The sequence below is a fragment of the Leptonychotes weddellii genome, chromosome 3, assembly GCF_054177405.1.
Source record: "Leptonychotes weddellii isolate Sample4059 chromosome 3, ASM5417740v2, whole genome shotgun sequence".
Lineage (NCBI taxonomy): Eukaryota > Metazoa > Chordata > Mammalia > Carnivora > Phocidae > Leptonychotes > Leptonychotes weddellii.
In genome coordinates, this window is record NC_138371.1 from 23,970,776 (window position 1) to 23,986,674 (window position 15,899).

At 35.5% G+C, this 15,899-nt stretch overlaps 2 protein-coding genes across 12 annotated transcripts in view; one reads left to right on the forward strand and one right to left on the reverse strand.

The window, feature by feature from the left end:
- Positions 1 to 11,932, forward strand: part of KANSL1L (KAT8 regulatory NSL complex subunit 1 like) — a 148,875-nt gene extending 136,943 nt beyond the window's left edge. For 9 of the 11 annotated variants that reach the window (XM_081813714.1, XM_081813712.1, XM_081813711.1 and 6 more), the window contains 8 exons: positions 1,283 to 1,411; positions 2,635 to 2,709; positions 3,782 to 3,900; positions 4,674 to 4,798; positions 6,219 to 6,273; positions 7,531 to 7,643; positions 9,226 to 9,394; positions 10,287 to 11,932. In XM_081813714.1, coding sequence (XP_081669840.1) covers positions 1,283 to 1,411; positions 2,635 to 2,709; positions 3,782 to 3,900; positions 4,674 to 4,798; positions 6,219 to 6,273; positions 7,531 to 7,643; positions 9,226 to 9,394; positions 10,287 to 10,517 — 1,016 coding nt within the window. In that variant the 3' untranslated portion in view covers positions 10,518 to 11,932. The remainder of the gene's footprint in view (positions 1 to 1,282; positions 1,412 to 2,634; positions 2,710 to 3,781; positions 3,901 to 4,673; positions 4,799 to 6,218; positions 6,274 to 7,530; positions 7,644 to 9,225; positions 9,395 to 10,286) is intronic. The other 2 variants (XM_081813713.1, XM_006732486.3) reach the window with 1 other exon arrangement.
- The window catches only part of RPE (ribulose-5-phosphate-3-epimerase), a 19,880-nt gene continuing 12,573 nt past the window's right edge, over positions 8,593 to 15,899 (reverse strand). Inside the window, exon 5 of the mRNA XM_081813722.1 lies at positions 8,593 to 13,758. Within this exon, the coding sequence (XP_081669848.1) occupies positions 13,636 to 13,758 (123 nt within the window). The 3' untranslated portion in view covers positions 8,593 to 13,635. The remainder of the gene's footprint in view (positions 13,759 to 15,899) is intronic.

Below are 15,899 nucleotides of genomic sequence, written 5' to 3' on the forward strand. Positions count from 1 at the left end.
TTTTCAGAAGCAGTTAGGGACAGGCAGGACGTATTTCAAAATGAGGCACTCGGGCATTGTTTTGTCTACCCATCCATTGCTCTGTCCCAAGACTCAGATTTGTTACCTATTAAGGCAGATAATCTCAAAGAGTGTGGCTGAGAAGTTGGCATGTGTAATCATCCTACCAGATAACTATCCATCTAGGTAATTGTCCTGCACCATTTCCCTTCCCTCCAGGTCTAGAGCACCTTTGATGATCCTATTTTTGTGGCAGCACTTTCCCATGTGCTTTTGCACTGTTTGCTCTTCCAATTCCCTATGGTATCAGTCTTTCAGAGATTCCTCACAAATTCTGCTTTACTTACAAGTTCCCTTTTATTGCTTGCTAATGTGGATGTATATGTGCAGATTTTTGCATATGTCTATGTATAAACCTTTTGTCTATTATTTTTCGGGTGTTTTGTCATCTTGAAATCAGAGTCCCAGTTATTGTTAGTAGACCATCCTTTTTTTTCCCCTCAGTGTTGGTGAGAAATTGGCACTTCAGCCTACATTTCTTTTTCATCTCCAAACCCTTCAAAAAAGAAGCCAATTTGGTTACTAAGCCAGTACTGGAAATACGGGGTTCAGATAGTCAATAATAATCATGATGAAACTAATTTATTGAATACTTATGTCAGATATCCTTCTAATGACTATTACAGGGATTAACTCATTTAATCCTCATAAGCCCATGATAGCTGCTCTTATCCGTTTTACAGATGAGGCACCTGAGGCAGAGATACTAAGTGACCTAAAAGTTTGAGAGAATTCAGTGCTTTTAAAGTGTAAGAATGGTGCTGGGTACTGTCAGTTTGATGAAATCTGGTTCTTGCTCTCAAGAGGTCCCTATTGTGATTTTATAGACTCTTACTTGATCCTGAATTACTTTCAGATTTAAGGGCGAGTGGGGAGCTAACTTAGGGATTCAGATCATATTCATCCAAGGTTTACAAACCTGAAACAACTTCCTAAGATTTTGTAATTTAGAAGACTTTGAGAACAGGTAACCTTTTCTTTTCATCCCCTTCAAGTAATGGAGCAACTATAGGAAAATGGGCACTTCTTGAAGATGTTTTTAAGGAATCTTATTGGGGTATTTTCAGTTTAGGAGCATTCCATTTTGATATGTAAGTATTTCTCTCATTGTATGTAATTCTGAACTGGGGAATTCATGTTCTGCAATGTTGTAAGTAAAAACAAATTAACATGTTCATTATGTGTTAAGGAAAACTTCACATTTCCTTTCTATTTGTTTTAGTACGTAATACTTCTCTGAATCAGTGGAGAAATGGATATTCTCCTACATGCAAGCCTCAAATAAGGTCAGAATCTTCTGCACAGCTGTTCCAGGGAAGAAAGAAAAGACACTTGAGTGAAACAGCATTAGGTAGGTTAAATGAGGATATGAGCACTAGTACTAAAAAGTGAAAATAAACTGATCTTCAAAGAACCTCTGCTTCATGGAAATTTATAATCCAGAATAGTCCCTATTACACAAAATATCCATGGTCCTATGAATGTTAAACAGCATATTCACGTAGTCAGTTCAGGACTGTTTGTGGACTGGGCATCCATCTGCTTGATGGCAATTAAAGATTTCCTTCTTATATTCCCTAACGTCAGTTATCTTCTATGGACTGTCCTCCTGGACAGAACTTAAGCCAACGCTGTGTTCTGGACTCAAAATATGTCCGTATAGAGGTGCCTTACAACCATTTCTGGTACTTACGTGGAGGTGTCAGTTCAGTGAAGCTTCCTTAGAATTTTGAGAAATTGGATGAGATTCACCTAACGTAACTCAACCAACTAGTTCAATTTCCCTTAGGAACTTAAAGTTCCAAGATGATCAACAGACATCTTTGAAACTAGAACTCTTCTAGTAATACAAAGGGGGGTTTGTTGTGGGGATTTGGGACTCTCGGTTTCCAGAGTTATTGCAAATAACGATTAAAAAACTTACCAGAAAATATGCATTTTAAATGGCAAATTATTTATGTTTTGGTTCTTGTTCAATTATTCCCCAGATGTATTATGTCAATATACCCAATAATTTAAAAACTGCATTCAAGATGTATTGGACTGTAATTATACTTAATGGATTTAATGCGTTTATCACTACTATCTCTAGAAATGCCACCATATCAGCCCAAGTCACTACCTGATCATCACTACCTGATGAGCTAGTGTGGCACAAAATTAAACTCCTAGCCACCACCAGAGATATCACTGTGCTTTTTAGTACCTCAATCTTAAAGACAACCAAGAGTCACCTTAGCTTTTGAAGAACTTACATACGCACACAGATCTTCCTCTCTTAACTTACGACAGGGTGACATCCCAATAAACCCATGGTAATCTTGAGTCAAAAAAGTATTTAATACGCTAACCTACCAAACACCACAGCTTAGCCTCAAATGTGCTGGGAACACTTATATTAACCTAAGTTGGGCAAAATCATCTAACACAAAGCCTATTTTAAAATAAAGTGTTGAATGTCTCATGTAATTTATTGAATACTGTACTGAAACAGTATAGAATGGTTGTATGGGTAGAAAATGGTTGTTAAGTGTATCGATTGTTTATCTTTGCGATCACATGGTTGACTGGGAGCTGTGGCTTGTTGCTGCTGCCCAACACGAGTATCCTACTGCATACTGCTAGCCCAGAAAAAGGCCAAAACTCAAGGTACGATTTCTACTAAATGCCTGTCACTTTTGGGCCATTATAAAGTTGAAAAATCCTAAGTTGAACCATTGTAAGTTGAGGATTGTCTGTCTATCAACACACAGGAAAACTTGTATCTCTTAATAAGATCCATTATGAAATTCACATTACCTAAGATACAAAATGTTTCACTTGAATTGATCAAACTTCAAGTTTGACAGAAATACAGAAAGAGAACAAGATCCTATACTACAGAGAAGTAACTAGATAACTCCCTAGAGTGCAGAACACCTTAACATATGTCATGAAAAACAAACTTACAGACTGCAAGAAACCTAAAAGACAATAACCAGTTTCAGTATATGGATCCTGATTTGAAGAAACTACTAACCATAAAGGACATTTTTTAACTAGAAAAATGTAAATATGGACTGGGTATTAGATTTTACACTACACAGGAAAATACTTTCTAAGATCAGAAGTAAAATAAGAGTGGTAAATAAGTGAATAAATATATATTCACAAATAGGGAATCAAAACAAATGGAAAAAGGAAACATGGAAGAAACAGAAAATACCAAGAATAGTAGCAAAGTTCTAATCAAGATCTTGAGAGAAAAAGAGAAATTCCACCCATGAAATAAGAATAGGATAGTATAAATGAGTGACAGACCAATGACTTAGTAGAAAAATTCTTAAGTAGAATGGGTCAGAAGATCAAGTTAAGGAAATCTCCCAGAAATTAGAACAAAAAGTCAAAGATATAAGAAAATGAGAAAATAGAGAAAATTAAGGGGATTAAGTCTTTGGAGGTTAACATCCAAATAATAGGCATTACAGAAAACATGAACAGAGTAAAGAGAGGGGATGAGATGTACTGTATAAAAACTTGCCAGGACCCCTGAAAATGGAAATAATTGTGACAGAACTATGGGTATGATTTTCTTTTAATTTCCTTAATTTTTTGATACATAAATTTTAAAAAGAAAAAAATTAAACAGATAGGGAATCATGTTACCTAAGTAGGAAAGTAACTTTAATACCTATCAGTCCTGTTTGATGTATGACATTCTCAACGGTTCTTTCCATGGCAGGAGAAAGAACTAGATTTGAAGAATTTGCTTTTCAACGCACAGAACCAGGATCCCATAGCAATTTTACTGCTGTTACTAATGTCAATGTTGTATCAAGAACCCAGAATTCATCATCACAAGTAGGTTTTTTTGCATACTGAACTCTAAAATTGCTTTATAGACTTAAAACTGGCTGATAAAAAAACTTGCAAAATCTATAAACAGCCTTACTTTACCAGCACATATTGGCTTATTTAGTAGTATCTTATTAGGTAACAATAAATCTGATTAAACTTTTTTTACTAGTGAGCTAATAACTCAGTAATCCTTGATTATGGCTTTTTTTTTTCTCTGTGTGAAAAACTATCATAACCATTCCTACTCCTTACCAGGAAGCTTAATAAGAATCCAGCACTCGTGTTGTTCTTACTATTTTGTCATCTAGTCAGAGAATAGAGGTTAAAAGGTAAAAGGGTTTAGAAAAAACTGTAAAGCTCAGGGACCAGGAACACATAAATGAAGAGTATAAAAATGATCTTTACTAAATGTCACACCAAATATTTTCATAGTCTTTCCTAATAAGGAAGTGTGTTTGTTAAATGATCATTTTCTTGACATTTAGGGTGCTTTATGGTAACCTTTGGTAAGAGTTTTGCAACTTAAGGCATTCATGTTCTTTATGGTCTTAAAAATAGGCTTATAGGTATGCACACAGAAATGTACACTGCATACCTGCCAGAAGGGGTTGTGTTGTTTTACAGGAGATAGGCAGCTTTCCTGTTATTTCCTAACATTTTATAGTCAGGCCTATCACAACATAGTTATAAAACATGCAGAGTAGGCCTCAGGAGAGGAGGGCAGCATCGCAGGTAACTAGATATTGTGGTAAAACTGCTATGATCCTCCTTTGCAGAATACTGCACGACGGAGACTGAGAAGTGAGAGCTCTTATGACATAGATAATATTGTGATTCCCATGTCATTAGTTGCCCCAGCTAAGTTAGAGAAACTCCAATATAAGGAAATACTTACTCCAAGGTATGTATACTTACATCTTTTTATTTGCTCTTCCTTCTTTTTCTTGAAGAAACTTAATTTTCAGAGTGAAGTTAAAATTTTAATTAAAGGAAGATGCTCCTCTCTCCCTTCTTCCACTCCATGGAGGAAAAATGGTGAAAGAAACCTTACTCATGCTGAAAAAAAGTGCCATATATTATCACTTTAGTTGTCAACTTTTATTACGAACTGGGAATTCCTAAAACTGACTTACTCTGCAATCTTAGTCTTTTATACAGTGATATTTAGTTATCTCTTATGTGTGTATGGATATATATATATATAGAGAGAGAGAGCACAAAAAGGTACTTAGGGATGTAGATCAGTAACAAATAATCCTTGCTCTTTAAAATGGAGTTTTGCACAAGGCTGCAAAGTGTTCAAAGAAAGCAACTACCTTTGCAATGAATATTCACATTATAAGACAGTAACACTTGTAACAACAAAAATAAGAATTTGATGTGTTGTTACCAAGTCAGCAATAAATAGTTTAGTAGGGAGATGTGGGAAGACATCATGAAGGAGGGAGAAAGAACAGTTTATTCACACAGGGGAAACCACAACAAAGGCACACGCTACGCCAGAGAGAGATTTTTGTGTAGGGTGATAAAGTTATGGCTAGAAAAGGAATTAGAACCAGATTCTAGAGGTCCCAGAATGCCATACACAGATCTGCTTCCTACTGGCAGTGAAGTTATTCAAAGTTTTTGTTTTTTTAAGCAGTGATGAAAAACATTTTTTTAAGAACGTGAATCTGGTACCAGGAAGTAGGTAGAAGACGTTGGAAACAGATAAAAGCTCAGTGACAACTACAGTAATTCCTACCCATCTCTATTCTGATTTCAAATCTTATTTCTAATTACTTTGAGGTATTAAGAACTCTTAATACTGTAGGAGGTATTATGAGAAATCCTACAGAGAATCTATTGAGATCTTCTACATAAAAGTAAGGAGTAACATTTGTGCTTACGATGTTCTGCAGCAATGATGTTTTTCAATCTACTTTGGAAGGCTGGAGCTGGCTGGTTGGGTTGGTTGTTTAAATACAGAGGAATTCTGTGATCCAGTAGTTAAACCTGAGAGGCCATGCTCTCCCCCCTCCCTCCCTGCCAAGCCATTTTATCAGCATCTACTGACTTAATTCAAAATTGGTACATTCTTAGGTACAGAATGCAGCTATGCAGAGGAGACCGTTTACTCTAAGGCCAAAAGTAAAGTCTCACCTTCTCGTCTTTTTTTCATAACACAAATTGTTCTCTTTAAAAAAAAAGTATGAAAATACAACTATTTGAATTAATGGAAGCCCCAAGGAAAGAAAACATTACTGCATTAGCTGTGTGTGCTTAGAGAATAAAATTGCTACACTTAGTTAAAAGCTGAAATTGGTTTGTATCTTCAACAGCTGGAGGATGGCTGTTCTTCAGCCTTTGGATGAATATCATGTAGGTGAAGAGGAGGTAAGTTGCCTTTCACTTATGGACAATTGCACTTTATATATTATGAAGCCCGCTTAATTTGGTGTTTGAGGAACTAAAGGGAAACATAAGCCCCTTAACATGCACTGATTTTTTTCTTTTCACTTATGAAAACAAAATTCTTCATTAAGAATATTAGTTTCATTAGAAAAATGTTTTCGTGCAAATTTGCAAAGACAGTAATCTATAAAGAAATGTAATAAAGAAAAACACAAATCTTTTGCTTACATGAATTGTTGAAATACTGAATTTACATGAGTATCTATATTCATTCCCAGTATTAGTCATGTTTTTCTGCATGAAGAGATTTAGTTTTAATATTCACGTCTACAGTGCCACATTCAAAACGTTGGGAACAAACGGCTTTTGAATTGGGAAACCTTTGGACTTGAGAAAGTAATGTGAATGTGATGGGTCCATCACATAAGACATAGAGGGAGTCTAGGATAGTTCTCATAATCAAATATTAATGTTTCTATAGAAAACAGTTCTAGAATTTGGCCAGATCAGGCTATGTCATTGAATGAATTAAGAACACTTGTTGTTTCGGAGTTTTAGAATGCAGGAAAGGGACTATGAGCCTGTATGGGTAAAACTTACATTAAGACAAGAACAATTTCAGGGAAAAATACTATATAACCAAACTAATTTGAAAGTGATGTTCTGTAGAAGCACTATTATGTAAGACATTTTGTGTCATAATCTTTCTAGGCCCACTGACTGTGTTTTTCAACTATCAAAATTAACTTTTTAATGCCCTCCCCTCTTTTAATGTGCTTTTCCCTAATTTAGAATGATCCTAGCCAGGAAACCCAAATTCTTAAACCAGTACCACCAAAGTCTTAGAACTCCAGATTAAGTCATTAGTTAATTTTCATTTTTCTCAGTTTCATTTTGCTTTGATATTAACATTCCTAGAACAGTAAAGGGCAATCAATATAAATCTTTGAATGAATTAAGCATTAAGAGAATTTTTTATGCAAAGCACTGTGAACCTATCTGTAATCTAGGTAAGTCTTCAAACATGACCCAATAGGAAAAAAGTTGTAAAAGAGGGAAAAAAAAAGTTAATCCCTCTATTTTGGAATTTGAAGCTCATCTCATAATACTTGTTCTCTCAATTTAGATTTATTTTAGAATTTTCTTCCTATATTGTTCTCTTGATGAGGAATTGTTTGACACCTGTTCTCATATTTCAAAATGTTTCTGATAAAAGAAAAGCTTTATTTCTAATTCCAGGTAGAAGATCTTTCTGATGAAGTCTTCTCCCTAAGACACAAAAAATATGAAGAGAGAGAGCAAGCCAGATGGTCACTATGGGAGCAAAGCAAGTGGCACAGAAGAAACAGCAGGCAGGTGTTAACAATTTAAAAGCCCAAACCATGAAATCCATGAAGAATCAACAAAAATTCTGCATGAGTAATGAGAGAGACCCCTAAAAAGGAAGAAAATGTACTACAGAACATCAGTTATTTGTGCACTAGAAGTGAAACATGGCATTTATTGAGTACATTCCAAATAGATTTTGGCTATGACTGATGAAATGCATTTCTCTATTTTTCTCCACTATTTCCTATTGTTTACTGTCAATCTGAGGAATAGATTTAACTCAGCAAATGATGTGAAAATGCTCCCTAGATAGAGAACAGCAGCCCTAATGCTAGGAATTAGAATCCGGGTGATCTATTTTAACATAACCACTTAAAAAACATGTTGTTCTTAAAAAAATTTTGCTCAAGAAACCTGTCTAGTCTAAAAAGCAGATGGTCTAAAATACTTCAAAAATATGACTTTGGGGGAAAGGAAATTAAATCCTAAAAACATAATTAGTAATTATATATTTGAGAAAGTCCATGATATTTTATATTTACAATGGACTGTGTTTTAATATAGCCAGAACTCACAAAGCAAGATCGTGTTCAAGTCTGGTAGTCCGCTAGATTTAATGTGGGGGCATCTCTCATTTGCTTAGTAAGCTGACCTTGAACACAGGTTTGAACTATATGGGTCCACTTATACACAGAATTTTTACAGGACAGTCCTATAAATGTATTTTATCTTATGGTTTTAATAACATTTCCTTTTTCCTAGCTTACTTTATTCTAAGAATACAGTATATAATACATATACAAAATGTGTGAATCGATTGTTTATATTATCGGTAAGGCTTCCTGGTGAACAGTAGGCTATTAGTAGTTAAGTTTTTGGGGGAGTCTAAAGTTACATGTGAATTTTTGACTGCATCGGGGATTTGGTGCTAACCCCTGTGTTATTTTAAGGGTCAGCTGTATTTTTTTTGCATTTTTTTTTTTTTAAGATTTTACTTTTAAGTATTCGCCCCACATCCAACGTGGGGCTAGAACTCACAACCCGGAGATCAAGAGTTGCAGGCTATACCCATTAAGCCAGCCAGACACCCCTTCAGCTGTATTTTTAAAACTCATTTCTCTGTTTAGGTCTCAAAACATCCAGATTTGTTCTAGATCCTTATTCCAAGAGCTGTCTTAACACACATGAGACTCATTTCTCATCTTTCTCCAGATTCCAGAGATAGAACTTTCCAGAAGTAAAGAGGAAAATGTGAATTGAGTCCTACATGGATGACATCATAATATAGAATACTCTGGGAACTCAGAAAGACTGTAGAGATCAAGTAACTGTCCTTTCTCATTTAAAAACAAAATAACAGTAATAACAAACCCCACCAAAACTCAAATCCACTATTATAATTTGGCAAATTCACAAAATATTATTTCTAAAATACTGTTTAAATCTTTGAGATAACAGGAAGATCAGCAGATGAATTTTTTAAAATCTGGGCAGGACTGTTTCAAGCTACCAAGTTAAATAGACTTAGTGATAACTTGGGGTTGTTCATAAAATGTTAAGAACTGAAGAAGTAACAATTAAATATTTTCTTGATTTTCTTGCTAGAGCCTACAGTAAAAATGTTGAAGGACAGGACTTGCTTTTGAAAGAATACCCTAATGACTTCAGTGGTGGTCAGCACTGTGCTGCTGAAAGTCCTGCTGAGCTTCCTTCAGAAAGCCAGGATCTGAGTGCACAGAGCTCACCTTCATTAAATGAAAGTCAAGAAACCAAGGTAAGTGGAATATATACAACTAGTTAAACCTCCTTTTAAATGCCTTTTTAACCTTTTAAAAGCCTATGTGTAGAAAGTGCTTGTTAAAAAAGAAGTTAAGAAAGGGCAAATTAAGGATTCATCATACTTAACAAATCAGTATAAAATGCTGGGTACAAATCAGAGAGGGTATGTATTCCAGCATTCTAGTTTCTATCACTAATAAACACTTTATCTTTTCATGTAACATCTCAGTATCTAGTTTCACCTACTCACTCCTCTGTTAGGAAATGGGGATTCTATCCAAGTTTCATTACAAAACCAATCTGATTAGAGAGAACAGCACCTGGCACACAGTAAATGTTAGCTGCTATTTCTTTTTCTAAGAGATTTTTACCTGTCTCCCCATAGATCCAGTTCTTACCTCAAGGGGAGTGTTTTCTAACACAGCATCTATACATTTTTGCACTGTTCTTCATAAGCAGGTGGCGGAAAAGAACGAGATCTAGAATGGAGAGCAGAAACTATAGAAATTAATCGGCAAGTCGTAGAAAGCGTGGGGAAGGAAAAGTCAGTAGGTGTCTGTAGTAATTATGGGCTGAAATGAAGACACTGAAGTAGGAGGAGATGAAAACACTTTGAAAGGGACTTTCTGAGCGTGCTCTGATGCCCAAAATGAAGGCTGATGCCCAACAGCAGCGTCTCCTCTTTGTTGAAGGGCAAGGGAAATGTCTCTCAACAATTCCCAGTAACGTCCCATTTGAGTTGCTAGATACTCAGGTCGAAATGAAAGTTTGTACATTTATGCACTAGAGAACAAAACAGTAATTACAAAACTGACATTAAAGGATTATCTGATACATGAATTTAAACAAATTAGTTGAAACTTAACTGAAGATGTTCTCTCTTCCAGTCTTTGTGGTGGGAACGACGGGCTTTTCCGCTGAAGAATGAAGACACAGAAGCCTTACTATGCCAGGATGAAAAAAAGGATCACAGTGAAAGTTCGAGCCCAGCCTCCTGTGGTGAAATCTTCTGTACCAGTGCACCAGAGAACGGTCACCATCCGAAAAGGCAGGCAGACGAAATGGAAGAGTACAAACCTTTTGGTCTAGGACTTACTCATGTTAAAAAAAATAGGTGACAGGGAACAGGTTAAGAAAAGTATGTAAGTGAATGGAAGACAGGAGAAAAAAAATAAGCCCTGTTCTCCATCCCCCACCCCCTTCAGTCACAATTCCAGAGTAAGAGCATGTACTGCATGTATTAATCTTTTATGCTGTTACAAAACAGGCAAGGTAGGTCTCTTTTTCCTTCCTGAACCACAGGAATAACTAGCTTTTCACCTACAGACAAGTGCTAGTCTTTTGTGTTTATGATGCAAATCACAAGCACCAAAAAATTAACTGCTGCAATCTGATGTTAAATCACATTACTGGGTAAATGGTTTTTGAAAGACGTTATACCCACACATACATATATATATACAAATATACCTGTGCATCAAATGACAGCTCTTTTTCCTATACATTTCTATGTAATTTCTATGGTAATTCATTAAAATTGCCTCAGAAGTATATTTGAATATACAAGTATGTGTGTACAAAGTATACATACGTATACACACACATCGTTTTAAAAAACACTGGCAGTGGCCACTCCACTTGAAAATGCATGTATGAACTACCCCATGAAGTTTAAGCTGCACTCTAAAACAAAGCACAGGTTCCAGTGATAATGGATATCTAAAAGTCTTGTGATGGGGAGGGGATTTTTTAAAAAACATGTTTAACCAATAGAAGTTATTTATGGAAATTTCTATACCAGATAACACAATACGCCTTTATCTAAAATCACCATTATCTGTTAGACTAAACACAGGTTACTTTCCATTCACTCCTAACAGATTACGACAAGCTTAGTAGAGTTAAATATTGGTCTCTTTTAAAATTGAACTTTATTTTATGTATCTTGTGAAGAGAAGACACCAACTTAAAATAAGCAACAGGAAAGTACTATCAGTATAAAAAATGTTGTATTTCTAATGAATTTGGTCATTCCTTACTATAGCTCACTCTATTCAAATAAGCATCTATTCTTACTTGTATTCTAGAGTGAGAATTAAAATTTTTCAAAGGGTAATGCTTGAATACTGAATACAGGAGTGTACATTAAGGAAAATTCCTTTTGAAGCTATCACGTAACTTTTTCAATGTAAAAGTTGAGGACAACTCCTCTCATGTTAAAAAAAAAAAAAAAAAGGTTATTCAAGTTATAGTACCCATATAACTGACAATCCTGGCCATCTGGCCTAGTCTGGGGGGATTTGACACTAAGTTTTTTGTTAGGGATTGGAAATTATACTAATCCTTTTAAGGAAGGAAAAAATTCAAATTAAATACTGACAAATTTTTGCTTGTAGTTTTACTGTACATTTATTTTTAAAAAAGAAAAAAGCCGGACAAACCCAAGTTGTCTAGGCAAATAAGCTCAAATCTTTCTGTCATGTCTGACATTATAATCTTCTATGTAAGTTTTTTAATTAAAGTTATTTCTATATGCCTTGTGTTGTCTGATCTGATTAAACACCACCTATTGACGGCACAAATGTTTCCTAAGTCAAAATAAAAACCGACAGATTTTTACATTATAGGATAGAAAAAAACCAAGCAAACTCTAGTCTATGCGGAAGTGTTAATGTTCTTATTTTTCAAACCTATTTCTCAAAACTCATAGTAGCCTAAAGAAGCTTAACGACACTGGTCTCCTGTTTATTTCTTGCCATATGTATTATGTAGCAAGAGTACTGGCAAGAATGAAATAGCGGATATGTATTGTCAAAGTATAATTTGGGACACAGTTTTAAATATTTAGTTTACAGATTAACTCTGTACCTTGTCATCTTTTTGGCCTACCTGGTCTTTGCTGGATTAATATAATATATATCCTTGGGGTCAAATCCATAGTATCCAGAATATCCTCAGCCATCTGGTTCTGCTACATGGTAAAATTAGATTGCAAATAAGACAGTGTTACATACAAGAGGCTTCCTTTGCCTAATCTACCTTCCAAGGGCTCCATTTGTAAAAAGTACAAACCAGAACTCCTGTGCCCTACTGGGTTCTTTCCACGGTACCAGCCTGTTGCTGAGCTTTAGTATCTTCATTTTTTAAATGGGGACAAAAGTACCTGTCCTACCACTCGTTAAGAGTGATTTGTGGATTTAATGAGCTTATATTGAAGTACTTTATAGGCTACAAAACATAAATGACAGCACCTTTGTATTGAGCATCCTCAATTCTCTACTATCCTATAAATCTGGGAATAGTAGTGGAAGCTTTACATATAACGTATGATCTCTCTTAATGCTCAACATAACCCTGCATGGTTATTATAATTATATTCAATGTATAAATCAGTTAACAGATATGCAAAGACACTGGTTGATTTGATTTGCTAAAGTCAAATAGATGGAAAGGAAAAGAGTCCAGATTCAACTCAATTGAATTTGTTTCCTTTCCTCTCTGCTCAGAGCTAGCACAGTATTATTTCATGTTCTTAAGAATGGTGAGTAAGAAAAGGGACAGGTGGGGATCACTGTATAACCTGCCCCTCCAGCAGAGCTAACAAAGAAAACACCTCGATAAAAATCTATACTTGTACTTTAGAACAGACCACCTGAAATCCCTGGGCTTCATCCACTGTTTTTACAGTTTTTATGTATCAAATATAAGGTGCAAAGTAAAAAATAGATGTTTAAGAAGCAAGAATACAGTGTGCCATCCTAGCCCGATTCAAACTTCGATTTTTCACAAGTTCCATTCTTCTCATATTGTCATGTGCACACACAAATCAAAAATGACATACGGAACAGGAATAAGGACTTCCTTTGCTTTGGAAAACCAAGAAACGAGAAGATTTAAATTGCAGAAAAAATTTTTTCATAGTAACTAGTACACCTTCATTAGGCTTTAAGACACATTTTTGTTTACAACCTTAATACAGCCATATTTTTACTTTATAAAAATCAAGTCTCCCAGTAAAAATGGTATTTTACCACACTAATCTTTAAATTCCATCACTAAAAATGTAGTTATACACACCAATTTCTAACCTCTTGGAACATTCTGCAGAATAGATTTTAGTCACTGGAATGAATAGCTGCTCAGAAAAACAGCACTGCTTCAACTGTGATAGGATTTGATAGTCAATATTCTTGTCGTCCAGTAAAAAGATTTCATGAGCATCAACTCCTTGTGGTTTCATCGATCAAGAGAACGTTTCTGAGCAGCTTCTGAGCAAACATTTCTTAACAGGTTGATCACAGATCTGGGGTCATCACTCCTCATAATGGCACTGCCAGACACAATCATGTTAGCTCCTGCCTGGAAGAAGTAAACATTTAAGTTATGCTTCAAAGGAAGGTGCACAGAAGCTTACAACAATTTCTGGACTAGAGTTTCTACCCTTGCATCTGTCAACACTTTAACTGTACGAGAGCTACCTAGAGATGAACAGACTTAAGCAATCTAGTTCAATGAAGACATAAGTTGAAATGCTTAACAAATGAAGATATCAAATTATTTTTAAATGTGTTTAAGAAATCACAGACATTTTTGTAACCACCTTTAAAATAAGCTACATTGTTGCAGCTTTGCTAATATTTAGAAAAAGCTGTAAAAACCTTTAATCTTCAATTCTATTATATAGATATTATATAACATAAAATATAGATATAACAAATATAAAATATAACACTATATAGATATTATATATTCTATAGATATTATATAGATATATATATTCGCATATTTTGGAACATATATAATATTCCAAAATATGCAAATATTGACAAGGCTACTAAAAAAAACAAATTATCTTTTAATCTTTCAACTATGTAGTTGACCCTTGAACAGGGTCAGGGGTACCAACCCTCTGTGCAGTCAAAAATCTGTGTGTAACTTTTGACTCCCCCAAATCTACTAATAGCCTCCTATTGGCTGGAAGCCTTACCAATAACATAAACAGTTGAGTCATACATGTTTTGTGTGCTATATGTATTACATACTATATTTATAATAAAGTAAGCTAGAGAAAAAATGTTAAGAAAACCATTAGGAAAATAAAATTACAGTACTGTAAAAAAGGACTCATGCAGTTCAGACCCATGTTATTCAAGGGTCAACAGTGTATGAATTGGCAGACAATTACTGCTAAAATGTGAAACTAAAATATGGCAACATTAAATAATTTCTCATTTTGATGTCAGAAAGAATGAAACGCTTTTTAATATATGCTTCACTGCATTCCAGAAAGGCTTTGAGGGGCTTAAAAAAAGATGATTTCAAGATACTTCTAAATGTGGAAGCAAAGAAATCAAAGAGAAAAGCAAGAATGGTAAATCCAAATTTAGCTCTAAACTCCCAGGATTTGACTCGAGGAGGGAAACCCAATCTGTTCTGTGATGTACTACCAGAACAAAGTCGCAGGAGGCTACTGGGAGGGGCCCCGGGGGGGGGGAGGAAAGTTCCTCCCAGGAGACACTGTCACTCTGTGATACAAAACACAGCATCTCCAATGACATTCCTCATAAAAGTGAAAAAAAAAAAATTAGTTTTGTAGGGTTACAGCTTGACATGTGTTTTAATGTAAGCAGGAAAAGCCCAATGGCACAGCGCAGTTCAGTAGAAAGAATTCCCCAAGTAGCCAAAGGATATATGCTCACTAACTGTTTGGTCAGCTCCTCTTCCATCTCACAACCAAGCTTTTGAGAAGCTATCAAGCAAAAAAGTATGGCATTTATACAAACAACTGAAAGTGCAGATCAGACTGTGTCGCTTAACAAAAATGGGCCACAGAAACGGTCATGGCCTGCAATGTTAAAGGAAGGGCTGGCACCCCACCCCCGCCCCCTTTTTTTTTAAGATTTATTTTTCAGAAAGCGAGAACGAGCAGGAGGGGCAGAGGGAGAGAGAGAATCTCAAGACGACTCCACACTGAGCATGGAGCCCAATGTGGGGCTTGTTCTCAAGACCGTGAGATCACGGGGCTGGCACCCTCTTAGGAAGGAAGCTCAGGGCCCAACCCGGCTCGGCTCGTTACTTGGGAAAATGCATCCCACCCACAGGTATCCAGAAATCAGACCGAGATTTCCATCAGAAATGGCTCTAGTCAGTTCTTGCAAGGGACAAACTAGTAACTAATACACCTCAGTTACACAAAACCACCACCTTTTCACTTTATAAGCAGGTATATTTTCTTTCCCTATTTTGGAAAAACGTCTTACTCCAAGGCCTAGAACTTAATGATTTCCAAAAGGCTGGCATTCAGCATATTCTTTAAAAAAAAATAACTTCCTTCAGCGTTACCCAGATAACTGGGACTTACTTTTTAATGATGATGTGATTGCTCTTCATTTTCATAGTTCTACATTTGAATAAGAAAAATACTCTTCCCAAAAAGAAAGGCAATTTAGGAAATGGAGGGGAAATCTCTTTGGCGCACAGACAATGTCCTAGACACATGT